The 27,722-nt window shown below is 48.5% G+C and overlaps 1 protein-coding gene across 4 annotated transcripts in view; it reads left to right on the top strand.

The window, feature by feature from the left end:
- LOC135905991 (motile sperm domain-containing protein 1-like) overlaps nt 1-27,722 on the top strand; it is a 153,849-nt gene that overhangs the window by 68,790 nt on the left and 57,337 nt on the right. For all 4 annotated transcript variants that reach the window (XM_065437142.1, XM_065437144.1, XM_065437141.1 and 1 more), the window contains exon 4: nt 185-348. In XM_065437142.1, coding sequence (XP_065293214.1) covers nt 185-348 — 164 coding nt within the window. The remainder of the gene's footprint in view (nt 1-184; nt 349-27,722) is intronic.

Genomic DNA, 27,722 nt, shown 5'->3' with positions numbered 1-27,722 from the left:
CTGAACCTGAATTGAACTGGAAAATATGCAGAAGCCTTAAACTGAACCCAAACCCAAAAACTTTTTGGTTCAGCACCCTGTCTCCAGTACCCTGTGTCCTGCTGGAGGTTAATTTTGATTGATCAATCAAATAAACCAAATAAATCTCCTCATATAGTTGATTGCTACAAGTTGTTGCTTGCAGAGTGGTGCGCCACCGGGAGGCATTGGAGGCAAATGTAGGCCGCCGCGACCACCTGCGCATCATTATGCGGGAAGAAGGGGGTCGTCTGCACGGACACAGGGACGTCCCGGCCACCTTGCGGCCAGCACGCAGCCGGGGGGACAAGCCTCTCTCAGCAGCCACTGGTGAGCTCTGCCTGCTGGCATTTTCTTCCGAGAGCACAAGCGGTAATCTTAGGCACCATCAGAATAACTGCTACATAGGTCTGCATTAGGTATGCTAAATGAGGGCCCTTTGAAAAGCATGCCATTGAGTCTACTTAGCCAGAAACACTTAGCCTTTTTGCAGCTTTTGTTGTAGTTGAAAGACTTACTTTGGATTGCAACAGTGGGTTTTAGTGCCCCATGTTTTTTTTAAAAAATTTTTATTTATGTGTGATACTGCCAGTCTCAGTGAGACCAAAACAGGTGGGGCATGAGTTAGACAGTTCTACAAAAAAAAAAGAAAGAAAAGAAAGCATATGCTACAAGGTACAGTAAAATACAAAAATTGGAAAAAGATATTTTAGGTATTGAAAAAATCGCCAATGACGATGTGAAATACAAGAATTTTCGTTAGTATGACCATCTCTCAATAACACATCTAATATTACTAGAATTTATATAGAACTAGCGAATAAATGACCCATTTAAAATTAGAGAACTTTTACAGATAACACTGCAGAAGTGGTCAGTTTGTGGCAGAAATTTTATGCGTAGTAAACAAATATTATAGTGAAGATATGGGGGCATGTTGATTGGCATCTTCTGTGTTTGATGTCTCTAGTACGTTGATGAATGATGAAAATGATGGAAAAAAAACCGAGTTCAGAAGATTCCATTCTTTGACCGCACGTGGGAAAAGTGAAAACTTGAACATGTGACTGTGGACACTGTACTGGTTTAATGTAAATGGTCATTTTTTTTTGCAAGAGACGTGATGTAGACAAAATAATGTACAGTTGAACCTGGTTATATTGAACTCACAAGAAAGCGCCTACCAGTTCGATATAGGGCATAATTTGATTTAAACCTGCTAAAGAATTGGACGTCGTAAAAGCACATACCCTTTATAAAAGCATTTTATTGATGAAACTAGCTTAGTTTCGCATGAACTATTCCTGTATCTTCCTCCGCTTGGGCAACTTCGCTGCCTGCGACAGCATGCTTTTCTCCACATTGTCTAAAGAGTTGGAGAAGCTGAAGCCGCAAACTTCCATGTTTGCGCAAAAGCGCCGGACTAGTGCAAGTGCACCTATAACTTCAGAGGATGTGGGCAAAGGATGATTGTTGCTTTCCTCATTGTGCTCGCTTTCACTTGTGTTCGGTGCGATGTCGGCAATGTAGTCTTTGTTTTCGGGCTTTCCCGTGGTCGCGACACCACCATCCATACTCCCAGACTTTTTGATCGTTGATCTGTCAACGGCTTCCATAAATTGTGACAGCTCGCTCCAAACTTTGGCGACACCGGCGATAGCTTCGTCACACTCATAAGCATTTTCAGAGTCATCACCGGGCATGCGGAAGCTGGCACATCTGAAGAAGCATCAGATGAACCACTTGTACACGGCCGCCTTGACGTCATGGCTGTGCATACGCATTGGGCGCCACGGGCACTGGATTGTTTGTCCGCTTTAGCCTTAATCTTCAAGATTGATCCTTCAAGATTATGCTGACAGTGCACCTTGGAATCTCGTACGCTGCGGCGACATCCGAATTCTTACTGCGTTCAACTCAATTTATGTTCACGGCAAAAGGCAAACTCAGTGCGCTTCATGCTAGCCATCACGGAAAAATTGTGGGAGAAGGCCCACAAGGCGGTAGCACAATGAATGAGAAAAGCAACGCAGCAACTCAGACTTCCACCATCTTGCACGACAAGGGTACAAGAGCCTCTGATTAGCTTTGGGCGGGCCAAGATTATGTTTTGCAGGGGGGTGTCTCTGGCTCGCCCGACACTACGCGGTCACGGTAGGGAGATCAGATGGAGCCACACTGTGGGCTAAACCACATTTAGGATATTGTCGCGGTACAACGTGGACAGAACACAGGGAGACGTTCTTCAGGAACAACAGGACAATCTGTTCAAGAACAAACAGCAGAGACACGTCTTCTTCGTCATCACCCAATCTCACTCTAACCCACTAGGCGGAGTCTGTTAGTGCTCCCATCATCATCGTCGTCTGCATAGAATACACACGTCATTTGTCCCTCCCTACGAGAGCATCGTCCCGATTCTAGACAAGAAATGTCAGTTGTGGAAGTAAAGGCCGCTAGCATAGTTATTCGCTCACATACGGCTTCATGCGGACAACGTGCACAAGTTCAGGACGGTGTGTGTGACCCCGCGTACAGTTAGGATTATCGGAAACGACCTCGTAGGTGACGTCACTGAGTCGCCGCAATACCCGATAGGGTCCGAAGTATCGCCTTAACAGTTTCTCGGAGAGGCCTCATTTCCGTATGGGTGTCCAAACCCATACTCTGTCGCCGACTTCATCGGTAACTATTCTACGGTGAAGATCGTAAACACATCGGCGTCCGTATCAGTGTCGTAAAAGCTGGTGGAAACATCGCATCCAGCATCGTTCGTACACCTCGTCCGTGAGCAAGGGTGAACGGAGTCATGCGCGTCGTCTCTTGTTTCGCCTCGTTATATCCAAAGGTGATATACGATAGGATGTCGTCCCAATTTTTATGTTCGACATCCACATGCATTGATAGCATGTCTTCAGTGGTTTTGTTTAGGTGCACTGTTAACCCATTGGTTTGTGGATGGTAGGCGGTTGAATTTCTATAGGCCGTTCCACTTAGTAGCAAGACGTGATCTAAAAGTGCAGCCGTAAATGCGGTTCCTTGGTCTGTTGTTATGACGGTTGGCGCGCCGTGTCGTAACACCACATCTTCAATGGAAAAGTGCGCTACCTTGGCTGCTGTGCTGCTCTGGATTGCCTCTGTTTCAGCGTAACATGTGAGATAGTCGGTTGCGACGATAACAAAGTGATTGCCTGCAGTAGAAGTAGGAAGTGGGCCCAAAATATCCATTCCAATTTGATCCAATGGCCTTCGAGGGACCTGGATGGGTTGTAGAAGGCCGGTTGGTTTCGTCGGAGGCGACTTACGCCTCTGGCAGTCGAGACAAGTGCGAACGTGGTGTTTCATGGCAGTGGTAAGTCTCGGCGAGCAGTACCTTTGCTGCACTCTGGCTAATGTTCGCGTGTAGCCTAAGTGACCAGAAGTCACCTCGTTATGGCAAGCTTGAAGTACTTCCGTACGAAGAGCTGCAGGAATGACAAGCAGATAAGGGGACCCGGTCGAAGAAAAGTTTTTTTTTTTTTGTAAAGGACCTTGGCCCTTAAACAAAACGACAACAGTACTCTTGCGAAAACTCCAAGTTTCGCAGATCTTCCCTCCATAAAATTGATTAGTTCAAGCAACTCATGGTCGTTTCGTTGTTGCGCGATGGCGGTTGTGTCCATAACACAAAGAAATGCTGAGTCTTCTTCTTCGGGCGGAGCAGGTGACTCTGTCGCCGATCGAGACAAGCAGTCAGCCTCCGTATGTCGTTTCCCTTGTACATGACAGTCATGTCAAACTCTTGCAGCCTTAGGCTCCAACGCTCCAGTCGTCCAGAAGGATCTTTAAGGTTTGTCAACCAACATAGTGAATGGTGGTCGCTGATAACTGTGAAGTGGCGGCCATACAAATATGGGCGAAATTTCATAACCGCCCATACCAAGGTGAAGCATTCTTTCTCAGTTGTGGAGTAATTAGCCTCTGTACGGGAGAGTGTTCTACTTGCATAGGCAAGCACTCTTTCTGTGTTGTCTTGCCGCTGCACAAGAACAGCTCCCAAGCCAACATTGCTGGCATCAGTATGGAGCAATGTAGGAGCGGTCTCATCAAAGTGAGCAAGCACTGGAGGTGTCTGGAGACGTTGCTGCAAGTCGTTGAATGCACCTTGCTCTTTGTCGCCCCATACAAAAGCAACGTCGTCTCTCGTCAGGCGAGTTAACGGCGACACAATGCACGCAAAGTCTGCAATAAACCGCCGATAATAGGCACAGAGGCCGAGGAAGCGCCTGACAGTCTTTTTATCGGATGGTATGGGAAACTGTGCGATGGCTGCAATTTTTTCAGGATCCGGCCTGACACCTGCGTGGCTGACGACGTGACCGAGAAACTGCAGTTCCGCGAAGCCAAAGTGGCACTTCTGCGGCTTCAGGGTGAGGCCGGCAGACCGTATGGACTGCAGAAGCACTTCAAGCCGTTCGAGGTGTTCTTCAAACGTTGCGGAAAACACGACGACGTCGTCGAGATACACTAAGCAGGTTTTCCACTTCAGACCTGAAAGTACAGTATCCATGAGGTGTTGGAACGTAGCAGGGGCAGAACACAAGCTGAAAGGCAAGACTTTAAATTCGTATAGGCCATCTGGCGTCACGAAAGCAGTTTTTTTTGAGGACCTCTCGGGTCTACTTCGATTTGCCAATATCCGCTTTTTAAGTCCATTGAAGAGAAGTAACGTGCCTGTCGAAGCCTGTCGAGTGAATCATCTATACAGGGAACCGGGTATACGTCTTTCTTTGTCACCTTATTTAGCTTTCGGTAGTCCACACAGAAACGCAAGCTGCCATCTTTTTTCTTGACCAGAACTACAGGAGATGCCCAGGGACTCATTGACGGTTGGATCACGTCATCTTCAAGCATTTTTGTCACTTGTTCTATGGCTTCACATTCTCTAAGAGCCACACGATATGGATTTTGGTGAATATGTCTTGTCGTATCCTCTGTAGTTATTCGGTTCTTTGTTAGAGGCGTCCGACTGACGCTGGACGTCGATGCAAAGCAGGCGTAAGAAGGTGCTCTCGTTCGTGCTGCGACAAAGCAGTGCTAACGTCAAGTACAGAAGCTGGGTCTTGTGTAGGCGCTTCTTCGAGTAGTGAACAGCAGCCACGAACATCCGCAACGGCGTCAAAATAAGCCACAGCCATGCCCTTGGGAAGGTGCCGTCGCTCTGTGCTAAAATTTGTTAGCAACAGGTTTGTGCGCCCGTCGGTGACATTCACGCTTCCTCGTGCGACCGAGATACCGTGAGTAAACAACGACGTGGTTATTTGGTCGGCAACTCCTTCGCAACGAAACGGTATGTCACATGCTACCGAAACAAGGGCACACGATCGAGGGGGGATGACAACGGTGTATTCTGTTAGACGAAATGAGTTGTGTTGCGGCGATAAGCAATGGACTAAACCGGAGCTCTTATAAAACGTCACCATGCGGTCCGGGATGTTAATTACGGCGCCATATTCTTTTAGGAAGTCCATTCCAATAATCAAATCTTTGCAGCATACAGGAAGGACGATGAAAAGAAAGAAGAATCCCGATGTGAACTCTAGCAGTACATCTTCCAGTAGGCATCAGTAATTGGCCGCCTGCCGTCCTTAAGTGAGGTCCCATCCATGGCGTCTTTACTTTCTTCAGGCGGAGGACGAGTTCCTGACTCATTATAGAGAAGTTGGCACCAGTGTCGACTAACGCTGTCATCGGCTGCCCATCCACGAAAACATCCATGTCGGTGCTCACAATTTTTTCAGTGTTTATCGGCTTCACGTCGTTCTGCAGCGAGAATGTTGGGGGCTTTTTAGTGTCTTGCGGCGGGCCTACAACCTTGCCCCCAGAGGTCGCCGCCTTCAGTTTCCCCGACGGGGGCTGGGCGACCTTCGTCCTCGGAGCTCCGCAAAAGTACGTCCAGTAGATGAAGCCATCTGACGTGGAGGGGTTCGAGAGCGCGACCGTCGGTCGAAATTGGACCGATCATTGGGCACGGATTCGTCATTCGGGTGCGCAATTGGGGGTCCCTGAAAAGCAGTGTCGTCGCGGCGTAGCATGGCGTCGTCATTTGCACGTCGATCATAGGACCACAGACGCACAGGTCGAAATGATGTGTCACGATGCCAGCAATGACACGAAATATGGCCGGCGCCTCCGCAGTGAAAACAGAGTGGGCGCCTATCGACAGTACGCCATACGTCAGTTCTCCAAAGTTGCGGCCGTCCCGTAGCGTCGTTTTGTGGCGGTGACCAAGACGCGGCGAACGACGGCTGGCGGTATGACTGAAGCAGCATAACGGCTGCATGCTTCGAAGCCTCCTCTTTTGGCGGCAACCAAGGAGCGGCTGTCGGAGGTTGGTGGTACGACGATGTGGTTGCAACCGGTGGTGGACATTGGACAGCAGCTGCGTAACTCAGGGGTCTCTGGTAGTCTTGAACATCGGTTATGAGGAACGCCTGCCGGATTTCGTGACGCACCACTTCGGCGATTGACGCGACGGGTCTATCTAGTGTCAGTGTCATGATCTTTTGAATTTCCTTTCTGATGCGCTCTCTGACCAACTCACGCAAGGAGTTCTGATACTCGGCAGTCAAACCGGCGGCATTGATTGTAGTGCTGGTGGACAGTCGATCGTATTGCCTGCATCCGTAGCCGTAGCCTCTTTGATAAACTCAGAGACAGTGACTGGCGGATTGTGCACAAACCCCGTGAATATCTGCTCTTTTACACCTCGCATGAGGTAGCGGAACTTCCTATTTTCGGTCATGTTCGAATCGGCTCTGCGAAAGAGGCGGGCCATGTCCTTGGCGAAAATTGTGACCGACTCATTAGGTTGTTGCTCGCGTAGCTCCATCATTTGCTGGGCGCAGTCGCGTCGGTCGGCACTCGCAAAAGTTTCCGTGATCCTCTGCCGAAAGTCATGCCAGCTCATGAGGCTACCCTCGGGGTTCTCGAACCAAGTATGGCCACTGTCGTCAAGGGTGAAATAGACATGGGAGAGCTTTTGCTGCTCAGTCCACTGATTTATCTCTGCGACGTGTTCATACTTGTCCAGCCAGTCTTCAATGTCTTTGTTCCTCGCGTGGCACCGTGATATAACCTCCGGTAGCGAAAGTGCCGACCCGGCGCCTTCTAGGTGACGGCCACATGATATGGCTTGAGATGACTCACGTGGATGATATCTGTTGACGTCGACGACAGGGAAGCATCGGCTGGAGCTACTTCACTAGTCACATCACTGAACTGTCGGACAACGCGGTAAGGGCTAGAGTACCAGGAGAGCAGTTTTTCCGATAGGCCTATACGCCGTGAAGGAGTCCAAAGGAGAACAAGGTCGCTGGCAGAGAACTGGACATCACGATGATGTTCTGTCTTGCCTGCGACTCAGAAAGGCGACGGTGGGCAATCTGGCGTGCGCCTGGGTGGCTGTAGCTATAGCGTCGCAAGTGTACTCAGATGGGGACTCAAGAGCAGTTTGCAGGAGCATGTCGAAAGGCAATGTCGGGTCATGCCTTAAGAGAAGATTGAAGGGGGAGTAGAGAGCGATGTCGTGACGTGCCGAGTTGTGCACAAACGTCACAAATGGAAGCGTGGCATCCCAGTCACTGTGATCTGAGGAGACATACATTCAAAGCGTATTTGTAAGTGTTTGGTTCAGGTGTTCAATGAGACCGTTGTTTGAGGGCGGTATGCTGTCGTTTACTTGTGTTTCGTGGCACAAGAGCAAAGTAGATCTTCAATAACCCGAGTTAAAAAGTAGTGGCTCCTGTCTGTGAGGAGCTGGTGAGAAGCTCCGTGGTGTAAGATGATGTCTTGGAGCAGGAAGTCTGCGACGTCAGTAGCACAACTGGTCTGGATGGCTCGTGTGACAGCGTAGCGGGCCGAATAATTCGTTGCAACAGCTATGTACTCATTTCTAGCTCGGGAGCTAGGGAAAGGGCCCAACAGATTGAGGCCGAAACGGTAAAACGGTTCGGTGGGTATATGAATTGGCTGGTGGGTTTCAACCGAAAGCAAAGCAGGCTTCTTACGATGTTGGCAGGGTTCGCAAGCAGCGACATAATGTCACACGATATGGTAGAGTTCAGGCCAGAAAAATTGTCGCTGGACATGTTCGTAGGTCCTGGAAACACCTAGGTTGCCAGCAATTGGGACATCATGTAGTTGCGCGAGTACAGTTGCCCGGAGATGAGAAGGAATTACTATCCATGACCATGACCTTCTGTGCGCATATTTCGGTGGTATACCGTATTTACTCGCATAATAGGCGCACTTTTTTTTCAGAAAATCCGGCTCGAAGTTCGGGGTGCGCCTATTACGCGGGGTAAAATTTACAAAATTTTTTCAACTCGCATTCCCGTGCTTTAAATTTTAACACATGTCAGGAATATGGCTACTCTCACATAATTCACCAATAAATCCAGCATAGAAGGGAAAATAAAAGCTACCTATTTACCTTTTAATGAACAGGCGAGAGACGTTGACTGAACACACGCAAAATTTATTAAGACTATTCAGAGTCCGAGTCGGAGAGAACATCCTCATCACCGCCGGGTGGAGACTCGTTTTCCTTGTCTGAGCTCCACAGCATGTCGTCTTCGCTTGCATCCAGTGCATTGGAGATCCCAGTCTTCTTGAAACTTTTCCTGACGACGTCATCTGAGATCTCTCGCCAAGCTTCCACGATCCATTCGCACAGCATTTCCATAGGCGGCCTCTTAATTTTGCCACCGGGGGTTAGTTGACGCTGTCCTCCAGCCATCCAGTTGGTGAAAGCCTTTGAACATTGTCCTTAAAAGGCTTATTTAGGGAAACGTCCAAAGGTTGCAGCACGGAAGTGAAGCCTCCCGGAATCATGGCAATATCCGTACACATCTCTGACAACTTCTCTCGTACACGTTCTACGAGGCGCCCGCGAAAACTGTCTAAAACGAGCATGGCCGGATACAACAGGCCGCCCGGCCGCCGGCCCCAGACGGTCTTGACCCAGTCTACCATCAATTCCGCGGACATCCAACCTTTCTCTTGGACCCTCACATATATGTCTCGAGGGAAATTTCCCTTTGGGAGCGTCTTTCTCTTAAAAATAACATAAGGCAGTAGTTTGCGCCCATCCGCAGTCACTGCCAACATGACAGTACGCCTTTGTTTTTCAGCGCCAGATGTTCGAATAAGCACACTCCGTGCACCTTTTTCCTCTACTGTTGTATTTCTCGGCATGTCGAAAAAGAGAGGAGTCTGATCTGCATTACCTATTTGCGACAAAATGAAGTTTTTCTGCTGCCGGAGCCGTATGACGAAACGGTAGAACTCGAGTACCTTGTCCTCATATGCTGAGGGCAAGCGCTGGCACAACGTTGTGCGCCTCCTCAGGGTAAGTCCGTGGCGTCGCATGAAGCGCGTTGTCCATCCGGAGCTTGCTTTGAAGTCTTTCGCTTCGATGCCCTGCGCTCGGGCAATTCTACGCGCCTCTGTCTGCACTATGTCGAGAGACACTGCACAACCGTCCTGTCGAAGGCCCCGTATGTGTTGAACTAGTTGATCTTCTACTTGCGGATACTTTCCCGACTTTGCACCGCGGAAGGCCCGTCACGACTTCTTTGTTGCCTGAAGTTTTTCTTGCTGACCTCGCCAGTAGCGAATGCTTGTCTCTTCGACACTGAAATGCCTGCTTGCAGCACGGTTCCCATGCTCGAGTGCATACTGCACAGCTTTCAGTTTGAATGCAGCCGTGTAGCTGCTGTACTTGCCCATTGCGGAACACGCGACCACACGAACTGCACGCCGTTTGCAAAATGGCGAGATGTGGCGATTTGTCTTTTCTTTGCCTGTGTCAGCATGTGTAGAGCATTGATGGCGATGGTACTGTCGCTTGTGTCGAGTCGCCCGGCCTCCGAGAGTCGCCCAGCTTTCCGAGCTGCCTAAGCGAAGGTAGCGAAAAGCTTATATCCGCGCGGCGGTTTGGAGAGGAGGGGGGTGTTATCGATAGTAGATGGAAGAATTATTTTTCGCTCGTTGATGCGTTTTTCTTTCTTTTTTTTTGTTTCTACGGACGCGTTAGGTTGTCGTGCTCGCTGGCTTCGCGGCGGTTCGGGGAGGGGGGTGTCGGTAGGTAATGGAAGAGCTAGTTTTCGCCATGTTCTATGTGCTGTGGGCCCTCAGCAGCTGCGACGGCAGCAACACTAATGAGACTAGTAGTCCAGCAAATGCGTTGATAACCTTGGGTTGTGAAATGTGCTTGCGTTTTTTTTTTGTTTTTCACCTGAGATGGAGGGGCAGGAGGGCGTAAATGCGTAAATAGTGTAAATGCGGTATTGATCACAGTGCCAAGTTCGGGGTGCGCCTATTATGCGCGGAAATAAAAAAATCAAATTTTCCGCGACCAAACTGGGGGTGCGCCTATTATGCGAGTGCGCCTATTATGCGAGTAAATACGGTAAGATGCCGTCCAAAATTAGGAACAAGTTAAGCGAGGGGTCTGACGGGTCAGAACCGAGGTGGCTGATGAGGTCTGCAAGGATTGGGGGCTCAATCCCATTGCTCGTAATCACTTGTCAAGATTGGAGTCAGACATGAATTAGAAGGTAGCTAGCCCATGCCGTCGTCCAACTTACCCACGCTGAGGACGTTGTTGAAGGGAAGGACCGCTTCTCATCGAGAACGAGGAATATGAGTTTATTTACAGTATCTACATAAGGACGTTGCAGTTCATCAGTGTAGCATGACTGCGAGAGAAAGTGTACTGAGCAGCCGCACAACAGTGGTTTATAAACACTCGGTCCTCCCTCGATCCCAATCGATCCCAAGGTGAGGGAAACGTTCGACCAGTCATCCTAAACAAGTCGCCTCTCTGTGCGAGGGATTACACGCACACACACTCACACACGCACTTCTTTACGCGAGGTTCACGGTCCTCAACCGACGTCAGACGGACTTTGTAGAACTCAGGGCTTACTTCAGGAAAGGCGCTTTTTATTCCCCGAGCTGACCCCTGCAGCGCGCCGCCAGGTGCCCATAGTCTTGCGTCTTGAACAGCGAGTGTGAAGGGACCTCGAACTACGTTCCCTTGGGGACTTCCCCGCTCGCGGCAGACCAGGTAGGCGGTGTCATGTTCCGGCACAAAGCCTGCTTCGTTCGGTGCTCTCGTTCGTGCTGCGACAAAGCAGTGCTAACGTCAAGTACAGAAGCTGGGTCTTGTGTAGGCGCTTCTTCGAGTAGTGAACAGCAGCCACGAACATCCGCAACGGCGTCAAAATAAGCCACAGCCATGCCCTTGGGAAGGTGCCGTCGAACTGTCGTCGAACTGCCGTCGAACTCATCTTGGCTCCTGCGACGGAGCGTCGAGGACGCGCGTATTGTCATCCGGACACAGTCGACTTAGTGACGCCGTGGCTAGAGGGTTGCGGCGGCCTTCCAGGAAAAGTTTGACGCCGCTGTTGCAACTGGCTCGCAAAACTTGCACCTCAGCAGGCTGTTCTTAACCCCGCCTCCATGGCCCGGAAAATCTCGACTCTCCAGTGCTGACAACCGTTGGGCAGGAAGAGAATGGCTGGTGGCCAGGGAGTGATGCCTTGGCTCGCAGCGACCACTTGTGTAATGGTTTCACTGCCCCAAAACGTCCAGCAAGGACAGGCAACTGCAAAACGAACCCCACAACATGGCTCTGTGCCGAGATGATGTACCTAGGATCTCACTTTAACCCGCTAGGCTTCAAAGAAAACATAAGTGCAGAAACAAAAAATGCTGCATTTCGCTATGCCAATGTTTGGAGCAATTTCGTGCTGACAAATTCAGCAATCATGGAGGGAATCCTGCTAAATGAGAGGGGATCTTCTTGGCTTAACAAAATTAACAATAATAACCCTAAAATTTAGGCGGGACCCTTAAACTCAGAATTCAAAGTAGCCTGCTCAAACCATCCACATTGCTATGCAACTTTCCCTGCTTATGTCTAACAGAGAAGTTGTACTATTGGAGAGTGAGACTCCATTGGAGCAAGCGGCCATTTTTGTGCGACATTTGATTGAGCCACGTCAGATGACAGAGGTCAGTCTCAAAGATGAACTTCACTCCGTACAAGTAACACGACAACTTCTGGGCGGCCCAAACTAAACAAACACATTCCTTCCCTGAAGCGCTGTAGGCTTCCTCTCTCACATTTAGTTTACGGCTGCATAGAGGATAGGATGCTCCTCGTTATCGTCGCCAACCTGACTAAGTACCCCGCCCATACCTCTGTCACTTGCGTCGCATTGAACTATGAATTCCTTTGTGTAGTCTGGCGCTAAGCACAGGACGAGAAACCAATAGCGTTTTCAAACTTTGGAAAGCGTTCTCTTTGTCCTTATCCCAGTGTACGTTACTCGGTGCTCCCTTTCAGAGGGCGTCCATTAATGGACTTGCCATTTGCGAGTGATTCAGAATGTACCATTGACAGTACCTCACAAGTCCCAAAAATGAACGAAGGTCTATTTTCGTGCGCGGCTGAGAAAATTCTCCAATCGTAGCCATTTTCAGCTCGGCCGTCCGTCTCGTGCCCTGGCCGACAACAAGGCCCAGATAAGTTGCCTGTGAACAACAAAATCTACAATTTTCCGCTTTCATTGTTAAGCCGGCTTCCCTCAACCATGAGAACACCTGTTCGAGGTGCGATACGTGTTGTTCCCAGCTGTCTGAAAAAATTGCTACAGCATCAAGATATGGCAAGGCGAACTCCTGCAAATCTTTTAGGACAATATCCATTAACTTAGAGAAGCTAAACGGCGCGTTCTTCAGCCCGAGGCTCAGTGCGAGAGGATGAAAAGTGCCTACAGGTGCGATGAATGCGGCATAGTGGCTGGCACTTTCTGAAAGGGGAACTTGCCAGTACCCCCGCATGAGATCTATAGTTGAAATGTATTTAGCAGCGCTAACTCTTTCAATTCGTTCCTCAATGTTGGGTATCGGGTACAGCTTATCCCTAGTGATGGCATTTAACTTCCTGTAGTCAACACACGGACGAGGGTTCTTGTTAGGGGTTTCTACCAGCATTAGCGGTGACGTGTAGTCACTCTCAGCGGGCTCAATAACTCCCAACTCTAGCATGCGCTGTATCTCTGCCTCCATAATTTCTCTCTGTCTTGGAGACACCCTGTAAGGCTTTGATCTTACGGGTTCGGTTGATGTCAGCTCTATTTCATGCGTTATTAGTTCGGTTCTACCTGGCCGATCGCTGAATCTGTCGAGATATTCCCCTAACACCCCTTTTAGCTCGTTTAGCTGCTCGGGTCTAAGAGTGTGTGAGTTTACCGAATGTTTTACTACTTATTCTAGGCCGATCTCAGAGTTGGAGGTCGCCTTATACTCCTTAAACTTGGTACTAGTGTCATCCTGCTCTTTCATGGTACAGTTAATGACTCCGCTTCGCTCTACATACGGCTTCATCAAATTGCAGTGATATATCCTCACCTCCTTCCTGTGACCGGGCATTTTCAGAGCATAGTTAGTATATGAAAGTTTGTGCAACACTTTAACAGGCCCGTCCCAGTGAACTTCAAGCTTGTTCTTTCTTGAAGGTTTGAGGATCATTACCTGCTCTCTAGCGTTAAACCTACGAAGCCTCGCATTCTTGTCGTAATAGAATTTGGCGTTCTTTTGCGCCACTCCCATGTTCTTTTCGACTAGTTCTTGGGTTGCGCTTAGCCGTTTCAGCAGATTTAGCACGTATTCAACCACTGTTAGACTCTCTCCTCTTTCCTCCCACATCTCTCTTAACATTCTTAGTGGAGAACAGAGTGTCCTCCCATACACTAGTTCTGCTGGCAAGAATCCTGTCGTTTCATGTGGAACCATACGCAAGGCAAACAATGTTGTCAGCAGACAGTTATCCCAGTCCTCCTTGTGCTCGTAACAGAGTGCACACAAAACTCGCTTAAGCACTGAATGCCACCTCTCTACACTGTTTGACTGAGGGTGATAGATGGAACTGTGTATTAACTTTACCCCGCACTTTTGCAAGAATGTGGAAGTCATTACACCGGTGAATACTGACCCTTGATCCGCCTGAATTTCGACTGGAAACCCAACTTGTGCAAATACTGTCAAAAGCACGTCTACTACTTCGGTAGAGCTGAGCTCTTTCAGATGGATTGCTTCTGGAAACTTTGTAGCCGGACACAGCATGGTGAACAAGTACCTGTAACCTGATTTTGTTTTTGGTAGAGGCCCTACCGTGTCTATCACAAGTCGTCTGAAAGGTTCTGTTATTAAGGGCACTACCTTTAGTGGAGCTTTCCATGTCTCTCCTGGTTTACCCGAGCGCTGGCAGGGGTCACATGATCTTACAAAGTTTGCTACGTCTTTGAAACAGCCAGGCCAGTAATATTCCATAAGCAATCTTTCCTTTGATTTGTTTATGCCTAGGTGGCCGGACCACCCATTTCCATGACAGAGACTCAAAAGGTCCTCCCTGTACTTAGTAGGTATGACTAACTGATCTAAAATCCTACCTTTCTGATCTTTGTAATGCCAATACAAAGATCAGAAAGGTAGGATTTTATAGGAGGATTTGTATACCATAACTCTTGTAGATAACTCGGGGAATGCCATACCCTGTGATCATATCGCATCCGTCCTCAATGAAACATTTATCCAAAACTTTTCTGTAACCTGTAATGTTTCCCCACCCACTGCACCTTGTTATGATTACCAGGCTATGTTTCCAATTACAATTGAACCCTGTGTCATTGAAACCGTGATTAAATTGTTGCGTCTGTCCTCTGCTCCTGGCCATGACCTAATTTCCGTGAAATTTTTGCACAGCACTGTTGTTTATTCATCTATTTTACTAGCAAAACTTTTTCAACAGTCACTTGACACAGGATACCTGCCCCTTGATTGGAAAGTCGGTAAGGTGATTCCACTTTATAAATCAGGTGACAAGCATTCTCCTCTCAATTATCGGCCTATTTCACTAACCAGTATCCCATGCAAAATACTAGAACACATCCTATATTCACAGCTTGCTAACTTTCTTGAGTCCAATTCATTTTTTTCAAGTTCACAGCATGGCTTTCGAAAAACATATTCTTGTGAAACGCAGCTGGCTTCTTTCATACATAAGCTACACCTAATTCTTGATACTTGTTCAATGGCAGATTGCATTTTCCTAGACTACTCCAAAGCTTTCGATAAAGTGTCTCACAAACTGCTACTTCACAAACTACAGCTCATGAACATTGACCCCAAACTTCTTGCTTGGATTGAGTGTTTCCTTAAAAACCGCCCGCAATACGTGTCGGCTAATAATCTTAACTCCCACTCAAACCCTGTCCACTCCGGCGTCCCACAAGGCTCTGTCCTCGGGCCTCTTCTTTTTCTAATCTACATCAACGACTTGCCTTCTTCTGTTTCCTCTCATATCCATTTATTTGCGGATGACTGCGTAATCTTCAGAGAAATAACAAGCAGTGACGATGTAACCGCTCTTCAGACTGACCTGAACGCTATTTCATTGTGGTGTAAAACATGGCTAATGGAACTTAACATCACAAAATGTAAATCTCTTCGTGTATCAAGAACTTGCAACAGTATCCCCACTTATTCCTTGGATCATGTCCTCTTAGAATCGGTAAGCTCATACAAGTACCTTGGTGTACACATCACTTCCACTCTCACTTGGTCTGCACATATCACATTCATAATTAACAATGCTAATCGTATGCTCGGTTACATCCGCCGCAACTTTTCTAAAGTGCCATCATCCCTCAAACTACTGTTGTACAAAACATTAATACGTCCGAAACTAGAGTACGCCGCATCCATCTGGGACCCTCATCATGAAAACCTAATACATTCACTAGAAATGGTCCAAAATAACTCGGTTCGCTTCATTCTTTCCAACTATAACAGGACCGCTAGCATATCTTCAATGAAATCAAGCCCTAATCTACCATCCCTAGCCTCACGTCGCAAAGCGTTTCGTATCTGTCTGTTCCATAAGATGTTTCATCATCCACACCTGCGTAGCGAATTAATCCCTCCCCCACGTCACCTATCCTCTCGATTAGATCATGCCTACAAGGTCGGTGTTCCATTTTGTAGAACTAACGCTTTCTTCCAGTCATTTATACCTCGTACAGCAGCAGAGTGGAATCACCTTCCCGCACTGACAGCCACCATCAAAGATTACCAGCTTTTCAAGAACGCCTTAGCTAATATTGTATGAGTAGACACACTTGTTAACTTTTATTGCAATACTCCTATTCCTTGTATCACATTTCCTATTTTTCTTGTTTTGTATGCCTGTAACCACTCCCCTCTCCAATGCCAATGGCCCTGAGGGTACATGAAATAAATAAATAAATAAATAAATAAATAAATAAATAAATACAACAATCCTTCTCTCTCATGTATCCTCACGTTGTGCCTAGCAATGCTTTCTTTAGCTGTGTGATGTAATTTAGCTAAGCTCTCATCATTCTTTTGCTCGGCTGCTAGTGACTCTATCCACGCGTAAGAGCTGATCAAAGTTCTTTGAGGCCGGTGATAATAACGACCCTGTCTCACTTGCGATTGCGTCAGCTTGCTTTTCCTGCAGGCTTGAATTTTGACCCTCTAGTGGTACGCTCTCATTGAGCTGGTCAGCTGGTAGGCTTTCCTCAACTGTTTTTTTGTCCCTCGGGCCTAGCTTGGATTCGGGTGTTGAAGTTATCCCTTTTTCTGCTTCTGCTGGAGCAGCTTGTGCATTTTCAGCCGAAAGCGACGCGATTTTATGAGCTTGGCCTCGGCTCAATGCCTGTACTATGCCCTCTCCCAGTTTAAGCCCTTTTTCATGCAGTAACCGATTTGAACGATTCGAAAAAATGTAAGGGTACTGCAGTGAGAAAAATTTGGAAACTGCAGCCTCAGTCTCTAGCTCCCCGAATGGTGCACTGATTTTGACTTTGGCCATGGGCAGACATACGCTGTGTACTTCTACAACCTGTTTGATCCATGCTACTTCTCCGGTGAAGTCATCTACCGTCACGTAAGACGGATGGACAATGTCCATCGTGGCGGCACTGTCTCTTTGCACCCAGCATGGTTTGCCATTAACTTGTAGGTTGTGAAGATATGGGCTTAAAAGTTCCATATTCTCGTCTTTTTCATCTACGTAGGAAAAAACTACGCTAAGCTTTCCGCAGTTCACAGCGATGTCCCAGTTTGTGGCACTTATAGCAGCGGATCGGTCTAAAAGATTCAAATTGTCTTTTCTGCTCTTTTTGTACTGTTTCCCTGTTTGATTTATCCTCACTCTTTTCGGAGGGCTTTTCCTCCACGTCTACAGGCTCCGGTCGTCTAGTCTGCGAACCCTTTTTGAACGGAAATGGTTTCTGCGGTCCATTTCGAACGTCCCAATTATCGGCCTCGGCGTTCAACTTTCTACGCGTTGCGTACTCTTCGGCTAATTCAGCCACCCTTTCCACAGTGTTTACATTCCCTCTGTCTTGCAGCCACAGTTTCACAGCTTGGGGGATGCTTTTTTAATACTGCTCTAGACACATGCATTCAATGATCATGTCTCTGCTGTCGTACGCTTCTGCGCTTTTCAGCCACTTGACTAGGTTGGCCTTTAAGGCGTATGCAAACTCCGGATACCCCTCGCTATCTTTCTTGCCTGTGCTCCTAAACCTTTGCCGAAAAGCTTCGGCTGAAAGGCGGTATTTCTTCAGGAGACTAGCTTTAACTTTCGCATAATCATATGCATCCTGTGCACTGAGTCTGGCAATTACTTCCGCCACCTCACACGGCAACAAAGACAGCATCCGCTGGGGCCATGTATTCGGACCGAAGTTGCTTAGGAACAAGCCTATGTCGGTCCCGACTTCAAATGACTTTAATAGCCTGTCCATGCGGTATGATTCTGCCTCACTTGATCGTCCCAGAGCCCCTTCACTTCCTTGAGACAACTCCAAACGTTTGCTTTCAAGTTCCAGTTGCATTTTTCTTAACTCGCGATCTTTATCGCATTCCTCTCTCTCTGTCCCGTTCTTTCTCCCATTCTTCTCTCTCTCTGTGCCGTTTCTCTTTTTTTTTTTTTTCAGAAGTTCCAACCCCATTTCAATTTCTTCCTCACTGGCCTGTTCGGAAATTATATCCAATAATTCTGCTTTTAGCATTTCTTTGCGTACATCCAGGCCCAGTTCCTCACCAACAATCAGCAATTCGTCTCTCAGCAGTGTCCTTAACTCCATGATTGCTGCTTTACTGCCTTGGTCCTGCTCGCTAAATCTAGCTAGGAAAACACAACCTAGCTAACGCTCAACAATCTAGCTTCCCTACTGTTCTAAACAGAACAACCACAAAATGAAGCCTAGAGAGTCAAAGCAAGAACCAAGCACTCACCGCAGACGCAGCACCACGTTGCAAAGTCCGTCTCACCGCTGTCAGCCAGTTGTCAGGATTGAGGGCTCAATCCCACCGTTTGTAACCAGTTGTCAAGATTGGAGTCGGGCATGAAATAGATGGTAGCTGGCCCATGCCGTCGTCCAACTTATCCACACTGAGGACGTTGTTGAAGGGAAGGACTGCTTCTCATCGAGAACGAGGAATATGGGTTTATTTACAGTCTCTACATAAGGACGTTGCAGTTCATCAGAATGGGCTGGGGTGCGTTTGGCAGGCATTCTCAGATCATGAACAGCAGGTTGCCATTATCCCTCAAGAGAAAAGTGTATAATAGCTGTGTCTTACCAGTACTCACCTACGGGGCAGAAACCTGGAGGCTTAGGAAAAGGGTTCTACTCAAATTGAGGACGACGCAACGAGCTATGGAAAGAAGAATGATAGGTGTAACGTTAAGGGATAAGAAAAGAGCAGATTGGGTGAGGGAACAAACGCGAGGTAATGACATCTTAGTTGAAATCAAGAAAAAGAAATGGGCATGGGCAGGACATGTAATGAGGAGGGAAGATAAGCGATGGTCATTAAGGGTTACGGACTGGATTCCAAGGGAAGGGAAGCGTAGCAGGGGGCGGCAGAAAGTTAGGTGGGCGGATGAGATTAAGAAGTTTGCAGGGACGGCATGGCCACAATTAGTACATGACCGGGGTTGTTGGAGAAATATGGGAGAGGCCTTTGCCCTGCAGTGGGCGTAATCAGGCTGATGATGATGATGAGTTCATCAGTCTAGCATGACTGCGAGAGAAAGTGTACTGAGCAGCCGCACAACAGCGGTTTATAAACACTCGGTGTTTAGAACTCAGGGCTTACTTCAGGAAAGGCGCTTTTCATTCCCCGAGCTGACCCCCGCAGCGCTCCGCCAGGTGCCCATAGTCTTGCGTCTTGGAACAGCGAGTGTGGAGGGACCTCGAACTACGTTCCCTTGGGGACTTCCCCGCTCGCAGCAGACCAGGTAGGCGGTGTCGTGTTCCGGCACAAAGCCTGCTTCGTCGAACTCATCTTGGCTCCTGCGACGGAGAGTCGAGGACGCGCGTATTGTCCTCGGGACACAGTCGACTTAGTGACGCCATGGCTAGGAGGTTGCGGTGGCCTTCCAGGAAAAGTTTGATGCCGCTGTCGCAACTGGCTGGCAAAACTTGCACCTCAGCAGGCTGTTCTTAACAGGTCGTGCAAGGATGTATCACATGCTTGCTCCTCGCTGATGTGGTGGAAGGCGGAGAGTGTGAATATTCCAGCAGTTGCATCACTGGAGTCGGGAGTGTAAGCAGGGTGCCGAGACAAACAATCGGCATCCTGGTGCAGCCTACCGAACACTATGTGGGTGAATTCTTGAAGACGTAGTGCCCAGCGACCTAGACGACCCATTGGATTCTTAACCCTTTATTGCACCTTGTTGCATTTACGCAACATTCTGATGAACGGTGTTAAAAACCGAAGCAAAGTCAGTTTGGAGCTGCCTGTACACGTTGTTGCATTCCCGCAACATTGGTCTGTAAAACGCGCCACCTTGTGCTGCAATCTGTGCTAATCCTTCGCATCTTGTACCAAAACAAACGTGGCGGAGGCTGCGCGCGCCCGTGAGCAGTGATATAGGTAAGTTTTACAAATTGTAAATGTATTTCTCCATAAGACAAAGTGCAAAAAATATTCTTACGCTATGCTACACTTCCTTCTGATTCTGTAGGTTAAAAAAAAACATTGTCATTTCGGAATAGTTTGTTCGTGGCGCCAGAACGCTGCTATGTTGCACAAATGCAACAACGTGTACATGGTTTATTTTCTTCGGAAAAGTGAAATGGCTCCGAAACGCTGGTATGGGCCATCAATTCCTCCTGATAGTGAAGGCAGTGACTATTCAATTAGTCACGACAGCCACGAGTGTAAGTCCGTTTCGATTCAACATGTGGACTAGATGTTCTCTGGTCGAATTTCCTTTTTTTTTTTTCAAAAGTACGCTGTGCCTCCGCATGTTGCCGTGTCACGTCGTCACGGGCACAGCTTTACGTCTCTGCTTCGATGTTCTACATTTTGACAATAACCCGAAAACACTGCATTGTTTCCTGGCTGCACGGGAATCTGCATGACGTACTGCACGAAGTGTGGGAGCCACCTGTGCTGCACAAGCATGTCCAAGTGCTTCTCTTTGTTCCACACTAAATCATAGGTGCACCAATGATTGTCTCGTGCAAATAAGCATCTGAGCATGAATCGCACTAAATCTATCTTTTACTTTCAACTTCTTCTTTATTTGCACATTGTTGCAAATATGCAACATACCCTTTTTCGGCAAATTGAAACCACAGACATTCGCCAAAGTAAGTTTCCATGGGAGTACAAGTACTGTTATGCTTCCCTACAACTCCATGAATAATATTTTGAGGAAGCAAAAAATTGTGCAGTAAAGGGTTAAGTGTCGAGAGCCAACAGGGAGCATGATGGTCCATGGTAACAGTGAAAGGTCCACCGTATAAGTATGGCCAGAATTTGCTCACTGCCCATACGAGGGCGAGGCACTCGCGCTCTGTAATGGAGTAATTGCGTTCAGTGTGTGAAAGCAGGCAACTTGCATACACAATACCATATTTACACGAATGTAAGTCAACCCCCCCCCCCCCCCCAATATCGTTTGTTACAGGGAAAAAAAAAATAAAGAAGAGCATACCCGAGGGTGCCTTCAATAGCAAAAATTTATTGGTAGGTGGCATAGTCACTGGACTACTCGTCTTCACTTGTGCCATTATCCTCACTAGTGCAGCCATTGTCAACGCTGCTACGGTCCCACAGTGCGTCTAGCGAAATTCCACATTTGGCTAATGACCGCACCACCACATCGTGTGGAACAGCAGCCCACGCTGAATGCACCCAACCACACGCAGCCATCAGGGAGGCTCTTTTGACAGGTTCGGTTGGCGTTATTTCGCGGTCTTCTGCCGCGAGCCACTTGACTCACGGCGGAGCGGGTCCTTAATTAATGGTGGATCCACATGACGGAGGAAATCCGTCTTTTTCGCCACAGACGGTGCATCACGTGACCACGCGTCACAGATTTGTGCCATCCGCGAGTCGTCCACGACCCCCACGGACGGAAAATGCCGAGCTATTTTTCGCATCCAGATTTTGGGGGTCGAATGCTCCGGATTTAGCCTAGCATGCTCTACAGTCTGGCAACAAGCGCGGCTTTGGGATCTTTCTGAAACAGCTTCATCGCTGCTGACACCATTAGTTTCTGTTCGCGCGTGCGACTCGAACAAGAGCGACTGAAATGAATCTGAGCGACGAGGCAACTTTGTTCTTCTGACATCTCGTGGAGCAGTTCCCCGCGCCGCGTTGTGGGACATGACTCTCACCGATTACGCGGACACGAGAGCGTAACAAGACTTCTTTCGATGAAACAAGCACTCGTCGTCATCCAATTCGGACAAAACAACAGCCTTTGCGGCCAACCGTCGTTTCCTTTCAATCTCCATTTTCATTCACAGTAAAAAACGCGTATGACAAGTCTTTGTTACACCGATAGTGCCATCTAGAGGGAGTAGAAACAAGCAATCATATTAATTTACGGCCACTGAGATATGCGCGGGCCGCTGCAACATCTTCGAGGCCACGTTCAGCCAACACAGCCACTCTAAGCCTACACGCCGAGAATCTGAGTATCGCTTTCAGAAACGGTACCCACTCATCGCGAATACATTGCTGTCGAAGCTTCTGTACACAAGTTTAAACCAAATACAAGCCTCAGTTTGAAAGTTACGGGCCACACAGTGGACGACGACGACTCTACAGGTTCGAGGCGGACGGCAGTCGCTTCGGGTGGGGCCGCCATCTTTATTTTTCCGACGCGGTCCTCTGCTCAGTCCATCCGTCGTCTGGATGCGCTTCGCAGCCGGACGGGCGGCGGAATAAGCATCCGCAGCACAGATTTGCGCGGAGCCGTCCGTCGTGTGGATACAGTCGCCGACCGTTTATTCGGACCTCACGGGGACTGCGAAAATGTCCGAATAGACAGGTGTCTGAAAAAGCAGATTAAGAAAAAAAAAATGAAATCCTTTATTTCCACGCACTTATTCGGGCTCGGCAGTAGGCTTGGAAGAAATTGTGAATGCGCCGTTGCATGCTGTTCCGTTTATGCGCTATCAGATAAGCCTGAATCTCGGAGAGGGTCGTACGGTCACTATAGGCGGCTGAAAGCACAGTCACTGCTTGTACACGCTCCGCATGCGACGGCAGCGTAGCATATGGTGCGTCATCTTCCGATTGGGAGTCGTCGTCCGGCAGTGCAGCAGAAACCTGACGAATGATCTTGCTGTCGTCAAGTTCTGCGCATGTCAATACAGCAGTGTCAGCACCTATGAAGCTGTCAAATGAGACGGCGTCCGGAATCGCAATGCAACCACTGCGCTGGTCTCGGCAGAACATTTCCCGCGTCAGTAGGGAGCACATCGGAAGGCGACAAGTCTTAGGCCTCTCGGCACCCGCTTGCCGGCATTCCCCAGCGCAGTCTGCGCCGGCACTGTCGGCGCCATTAGACCCTTGACGCGATGTTTACGTATGCCGCGTTGGATCACCGAAACCTCAACACAGCACACAAAGCAAACACCACCGTGCCGACACCAGTCGCACAAACGAAAAACGCGGCCTGCTCGCAGCGTCTTGCGCGAAGAAACAAATCGGCTGCTGGATTGTCTTGACATGGCTTACTAAGCTGAAACCGGAACTGCTGCAGAGCCACTCTATCTAACCAGGAAGAAACGATGATGATGAGCGGGGATTTCCAGTAGCGCCACTTCGTGGGGCAGCAAGGAAGCTCCGTTCAAAATAAAAATGGCGTTCAGCAAGTCGAACCATGCACCGGTCAGAGTCGGTGCATGGTGCTCTCGACCGAGTTGGCTCAAGGAGTGTCCGAAAAATCAGACGAGAGGTTGCAAGGTGTCCGAACTTTCAGCAGTTGTTATACATTATGGTCTATGGCGAGAATGGCGGTGCCGCGAAGCTGACCGAATAATCTGGCATGTCCGAATTTTCGGAGTCCGGAAAATCGGTCGGCGACTGTACAGCATAAAAGGCGATGATTCGGGCTTGTTTCATGACCATGTCGCACTTCACTGGCAGGGACCGATTATGCATTTCAGCGGCGTACACTGCAAGCTTGGCCTACACCTCTGGAAAGCATTCAGACTTCGCCCCCTGGAAAATTCTTCACTTGCCGTCACAGGTGAAAATTTTGCTACGCTGCAGTCATCACTCTCGCACCACCTGTTCAGAAACATCGAACATGCGGCCCACTGCGCAGTGATTTGTTTCTTCAGCGTAAAGAATGGCAGCCCTCTTGAGTGCTGCTGTGAACGATTGCCAAATGTTTAGTGGGCCTGGAGCACTCGTGACAACTGAGAAAGCATGTAAGTAGCACGTAGCCGGCAGTTCAGTCGAACGCATCAAACTAAGAGCTAGCTACAGGGAAAGAGAAACATGTGAGGGGTGTCTGGTCTTCCATGAACTATTGACACTCCCTGCAAGCCAAAGAGTTTCTCGTTATAACACCTAGAGGGAAATCTGCTGCCACCGTCTATGGGAGTTTCTTAAGAGGCGCTGTGCCGGCATAGGAATGACACTATATGTATCTGCGAGGCTTGTGTTGGCTGATGTTGTAAGAGGCTTCATCTAAAACGTGGATATGGCTACATAAATAATTCGTTCTTAAATTAAAATCATCATGAAAGGTTTTCTTTCACCCATATTACATCTTCCAACGAAGTTCACTCACCTACAATGCATAACCAAGCGAAGAAAAGCAGGAACAGACAACAAACTGTTCCAAAGCGAGCTTGAACCTTGTCGTCTGTTCTCCAAATTTAGCAGCCCATTGATACTTCTTACGTTTCTTATAATTGTTCATGCAATAACAACCTCTCATAATTAAAAAAACAAGTTTTGTGTTATAATAAAGCTAAAACAGCTTCTTACATGGTGTTTTAGTTGAAAATGAATCACCGTGACACACGGAGCAGTACAGTGGAACCTGGTTCATACATTTTGCACCGGACCGAAAAAAAAACAAAAAAAACGTAACAGCCGGGAAAATGCAACAGTGAGGAAAGCTCCGAAAATGAATGAAAAAAGTGCAGCTTCAACTATCGACAATTTATTTCCACAGAGTGCGCTTAGAACTTTAAAAAGTCTAGAATGGTGGCTTGCCATTTCTTTCGCTCGCTAGAAATCACCACACGTTTCTCAATAGCCTGGAAGGCCGCATTGCTGTCAGCGTCGCTGTGAGGTGTGGCGTACTTGCGGAGGAGGTCCAGAGCCGCGACGGCTTCTCCAAAGCTAGGATTTGGCACCTCCCCAGCATCATGCGGCTCGTGCTCCTCGTCGTCACCGCGCCACGGCAATGGCAACGGACGAAGGAATATCCGTGGGAGATTTTGCCCTCTTTGGCGTAATCATGCTAACATGCTAATGATTGTTTAGTATTGCTGAGCAGTGCGCGCGTCCGAGCAGCCCGATTGCGCACAGCGTGGTGTGGTTTCGCAAGAAATGTAAACAAGAGAGGAGAGCTGGCCTGCTAGGCGGAGCAACACCATGAGCAACGCCACACTTCCGGCTTCCCTTTTCCTTCCTCCGTGAGTTGACCCGTCCAACAAACCTTGCGGTGACCGTAATCACAGTGATGATAGGGAGAGCATTTTTCACGAATGGCCACCTAGTGGCGGCCTCTCGAACTGGCGTGCGGCTTCTTGCAGCCAGTTCCATAGCCAAGCCCCGGCCAAGCCCGCTCAAAACTCGTCAAAAGTCAAAATGGCGGTTGGAGCGCGTTGCCTACTTTAGCCCAGGCAGGTTCGGGTTGCGACACATCATGCGGGAACGTTTTCACAGCTACTACGTAACAGCGGGGTTCCTTATACATTGGATCCTATGGAAGCTGTGCCGGGACCGGATAAAAACGCCGTAGCAGCTGGGAAAACGCAGCAGTGAGGAACGTAACAGCGGGGTTCTACTGTTGCCAGGCACCTCTTCAATGTGTCTGGGCTGTCCGAGAACAGTGCCAATGCGAAGTCACAATATACCGGCATTCCTATGTGTACCACAGCGCAGCAGCACCAGATTTCCCTCTAGGTAATATGGCGAGAAACTCTATGCCACAAGCGCTGCCATTCTAAGGGTGCCGCCGTGAATGGAACGGCGGCACGTCCATCAACTATCGACACCCCTCCTTCTTGAGCGTTGTGTGCACTGTAAAACTTTCAAAAATGTTGAAAAATCCTTCTGAAAAGTGAACAAATGCACGGGATAGTGAAATGTGCGGGTAGGGCCACAGAGCAAACATAAAATTGTAACTACGTTGTAGCTCCCCTGATATCTCGTTGGTCTCGCTTTTTTGGTGGTGCCATGTTTTGGTTTCGATTGTAAGTCGACTCACCCACTTCAGATTTTCAAATAATAAAAAAAAACACGTCGAAAAAATGACTCGAAACTGATAAGGGCCATCTGGCGTAACAAATGCAGTCTTCTCACGGTCAATGGCACCGACGGCAATCTGCTAGTAACCGGAGCACAGGTCTATCGATGAAAAATATGTCGCACCTTGTAGACAATCCAATGCGTCGTCTATGGGTCCTAGACATCCTTCTTTGTTATCTTGTTTAGATGGTGGTAATCAATGCAGAATCGCCAGGTGTTGTCCTTTTTTACCAAGACAACAGGAGAAGCCCACGGGCTAGACAATGGTTCACTAAAGCCCTTGGTAAGCATCTCATCAAACTCCTGTTGTATTACTTGGCACTCAGCGTGTGACACACGATAGGGCCATCTGTGAATAGGCGCTGCATCGCATGTATGTATGCGATGCTGAACTAGGGAGGTTTGTCCCAAAGGCCAACCATCAAGGTAAAAAATGTCGGAATAAGATGTGGGCAGATAACGAAGATCGTCCGTTTGTGTGGGGATAAGGTACAGGGCTATCATCTTGGTAATGTTGTGCGTTGGAGGCATGTGGCGGAATGAGAATTGCAGGCAGCGGAAGAGTTGGAGGAAGACGGAAGAGGCAAGAGGGAAGAAAGGTTGTACTCGTGTGACGGCAACAGTGTGGTGAGAAAGATCCCTTTTCGGAGTACCTGAGGGCAGAAGCTGAAATTCAGGAATGGAAGGTAAGTTTCGTTAGCCGATTCGGTAACTACGGTGTGAGGAAATGACACACCGTGCAAAAGTAAGGTACTGACATAGGGAGGGACAACATAGCCACCATCCTGTACACAGGGGTTGGGCACAGCAGTGATACAGGTCATCATTGCCTGTGGAGATAGACAAAGTCGGCGCAACAGACTGGATCGGTACGGTGGCGGTAAGGTCAGTAACATCAGGGAACTCAAGTTTGACTACACCCATCGAGCAGTCAATTATAGCTGAGTGGGCAGATAAAAAATCAAGGCCAAGGATCACGTCGTGAGGGCAGTGGTCAAGTACATGGAACAATACAGATGTGTGGCGACTGCCGACGCTGACACGAGCGGCACACATTCACAGCACAGTGGTAGTTCCCCCATCAGTGATTCGTACGGCGCGGGACTCGGCAGGAGGGAACACTTTCATGAGCCGCTTCTAGAGATCAGCACTCATGACAGATGTGTGCGCTGGTGTCGATCAGGGCAGTGACAGGTAGGCATCAAGTTCCACGGCGATTAGGTTCTGATCTGTTGGCAAGGTAAGGAGGGGATTTGCAGGTCGAGAGCCCAATGCAGCGTCAACACGGGGAGCTGCATCCGTCAGTTTTCCGGGGAATAGCGTACATAATGGTGAGGTGATAAAAAATGACGGGGCAGGGGCGAGCGGGACCGACGATTATGTGGCAATGGCAAATGGCTCGAGCGTCTGATGGGCACAGAAAGGCCACGGTCATGGTATGTCTGGAGCATTTGGAGCATGAAATGGCTGGCGCTGGTTGTCATTGTAGTGGCAGTAGAATGTGGAGGGTGAAAACGAGGGCTGATGATAAAGGCAATAGTGAGAAACGTGCCCCACACCGCTGCAATGGAAGCATATGGGCTTGTCGTCTGGTGTTCACCATTGGGCCAGATCTTGGTAGCGTGAAAATGTCGATGGAAGTCGATGAAGAGGGGCAGGGCTAACCGGAGGGCGTGTCATGGAGCACATGGGTTGAATTCCTGTGTTGGCCACTTATTCGGGGGCAACTGCGTGGATGAGGGAGATCATCGATTGCATATCCTCAGAAGGGCGCACGAAAGAAGATGGTGATGCAGTCTCGATTTTGTGCC

This window comes from Dermacentor albipictus, chromosome 1 (genome assembly GCF_038994185.2).
Source record: "Dermacentor albipictus isolate Rhodes 1998 colony chromosome 1, USDA_Dalb.pri_finalv2, whole genome shotgun sequence".
Lineage (NCBI taxonomy): Eukaryota > Metazoa > Arthropoda > Arachnida > Ixodida > Ixodidae > Dermacentor > Dermacentor albipictus.
Note: the sequence above shows the minus strand (reverse complement) of the source record. Positions and strands in the feature narration are given on the sequence as shown.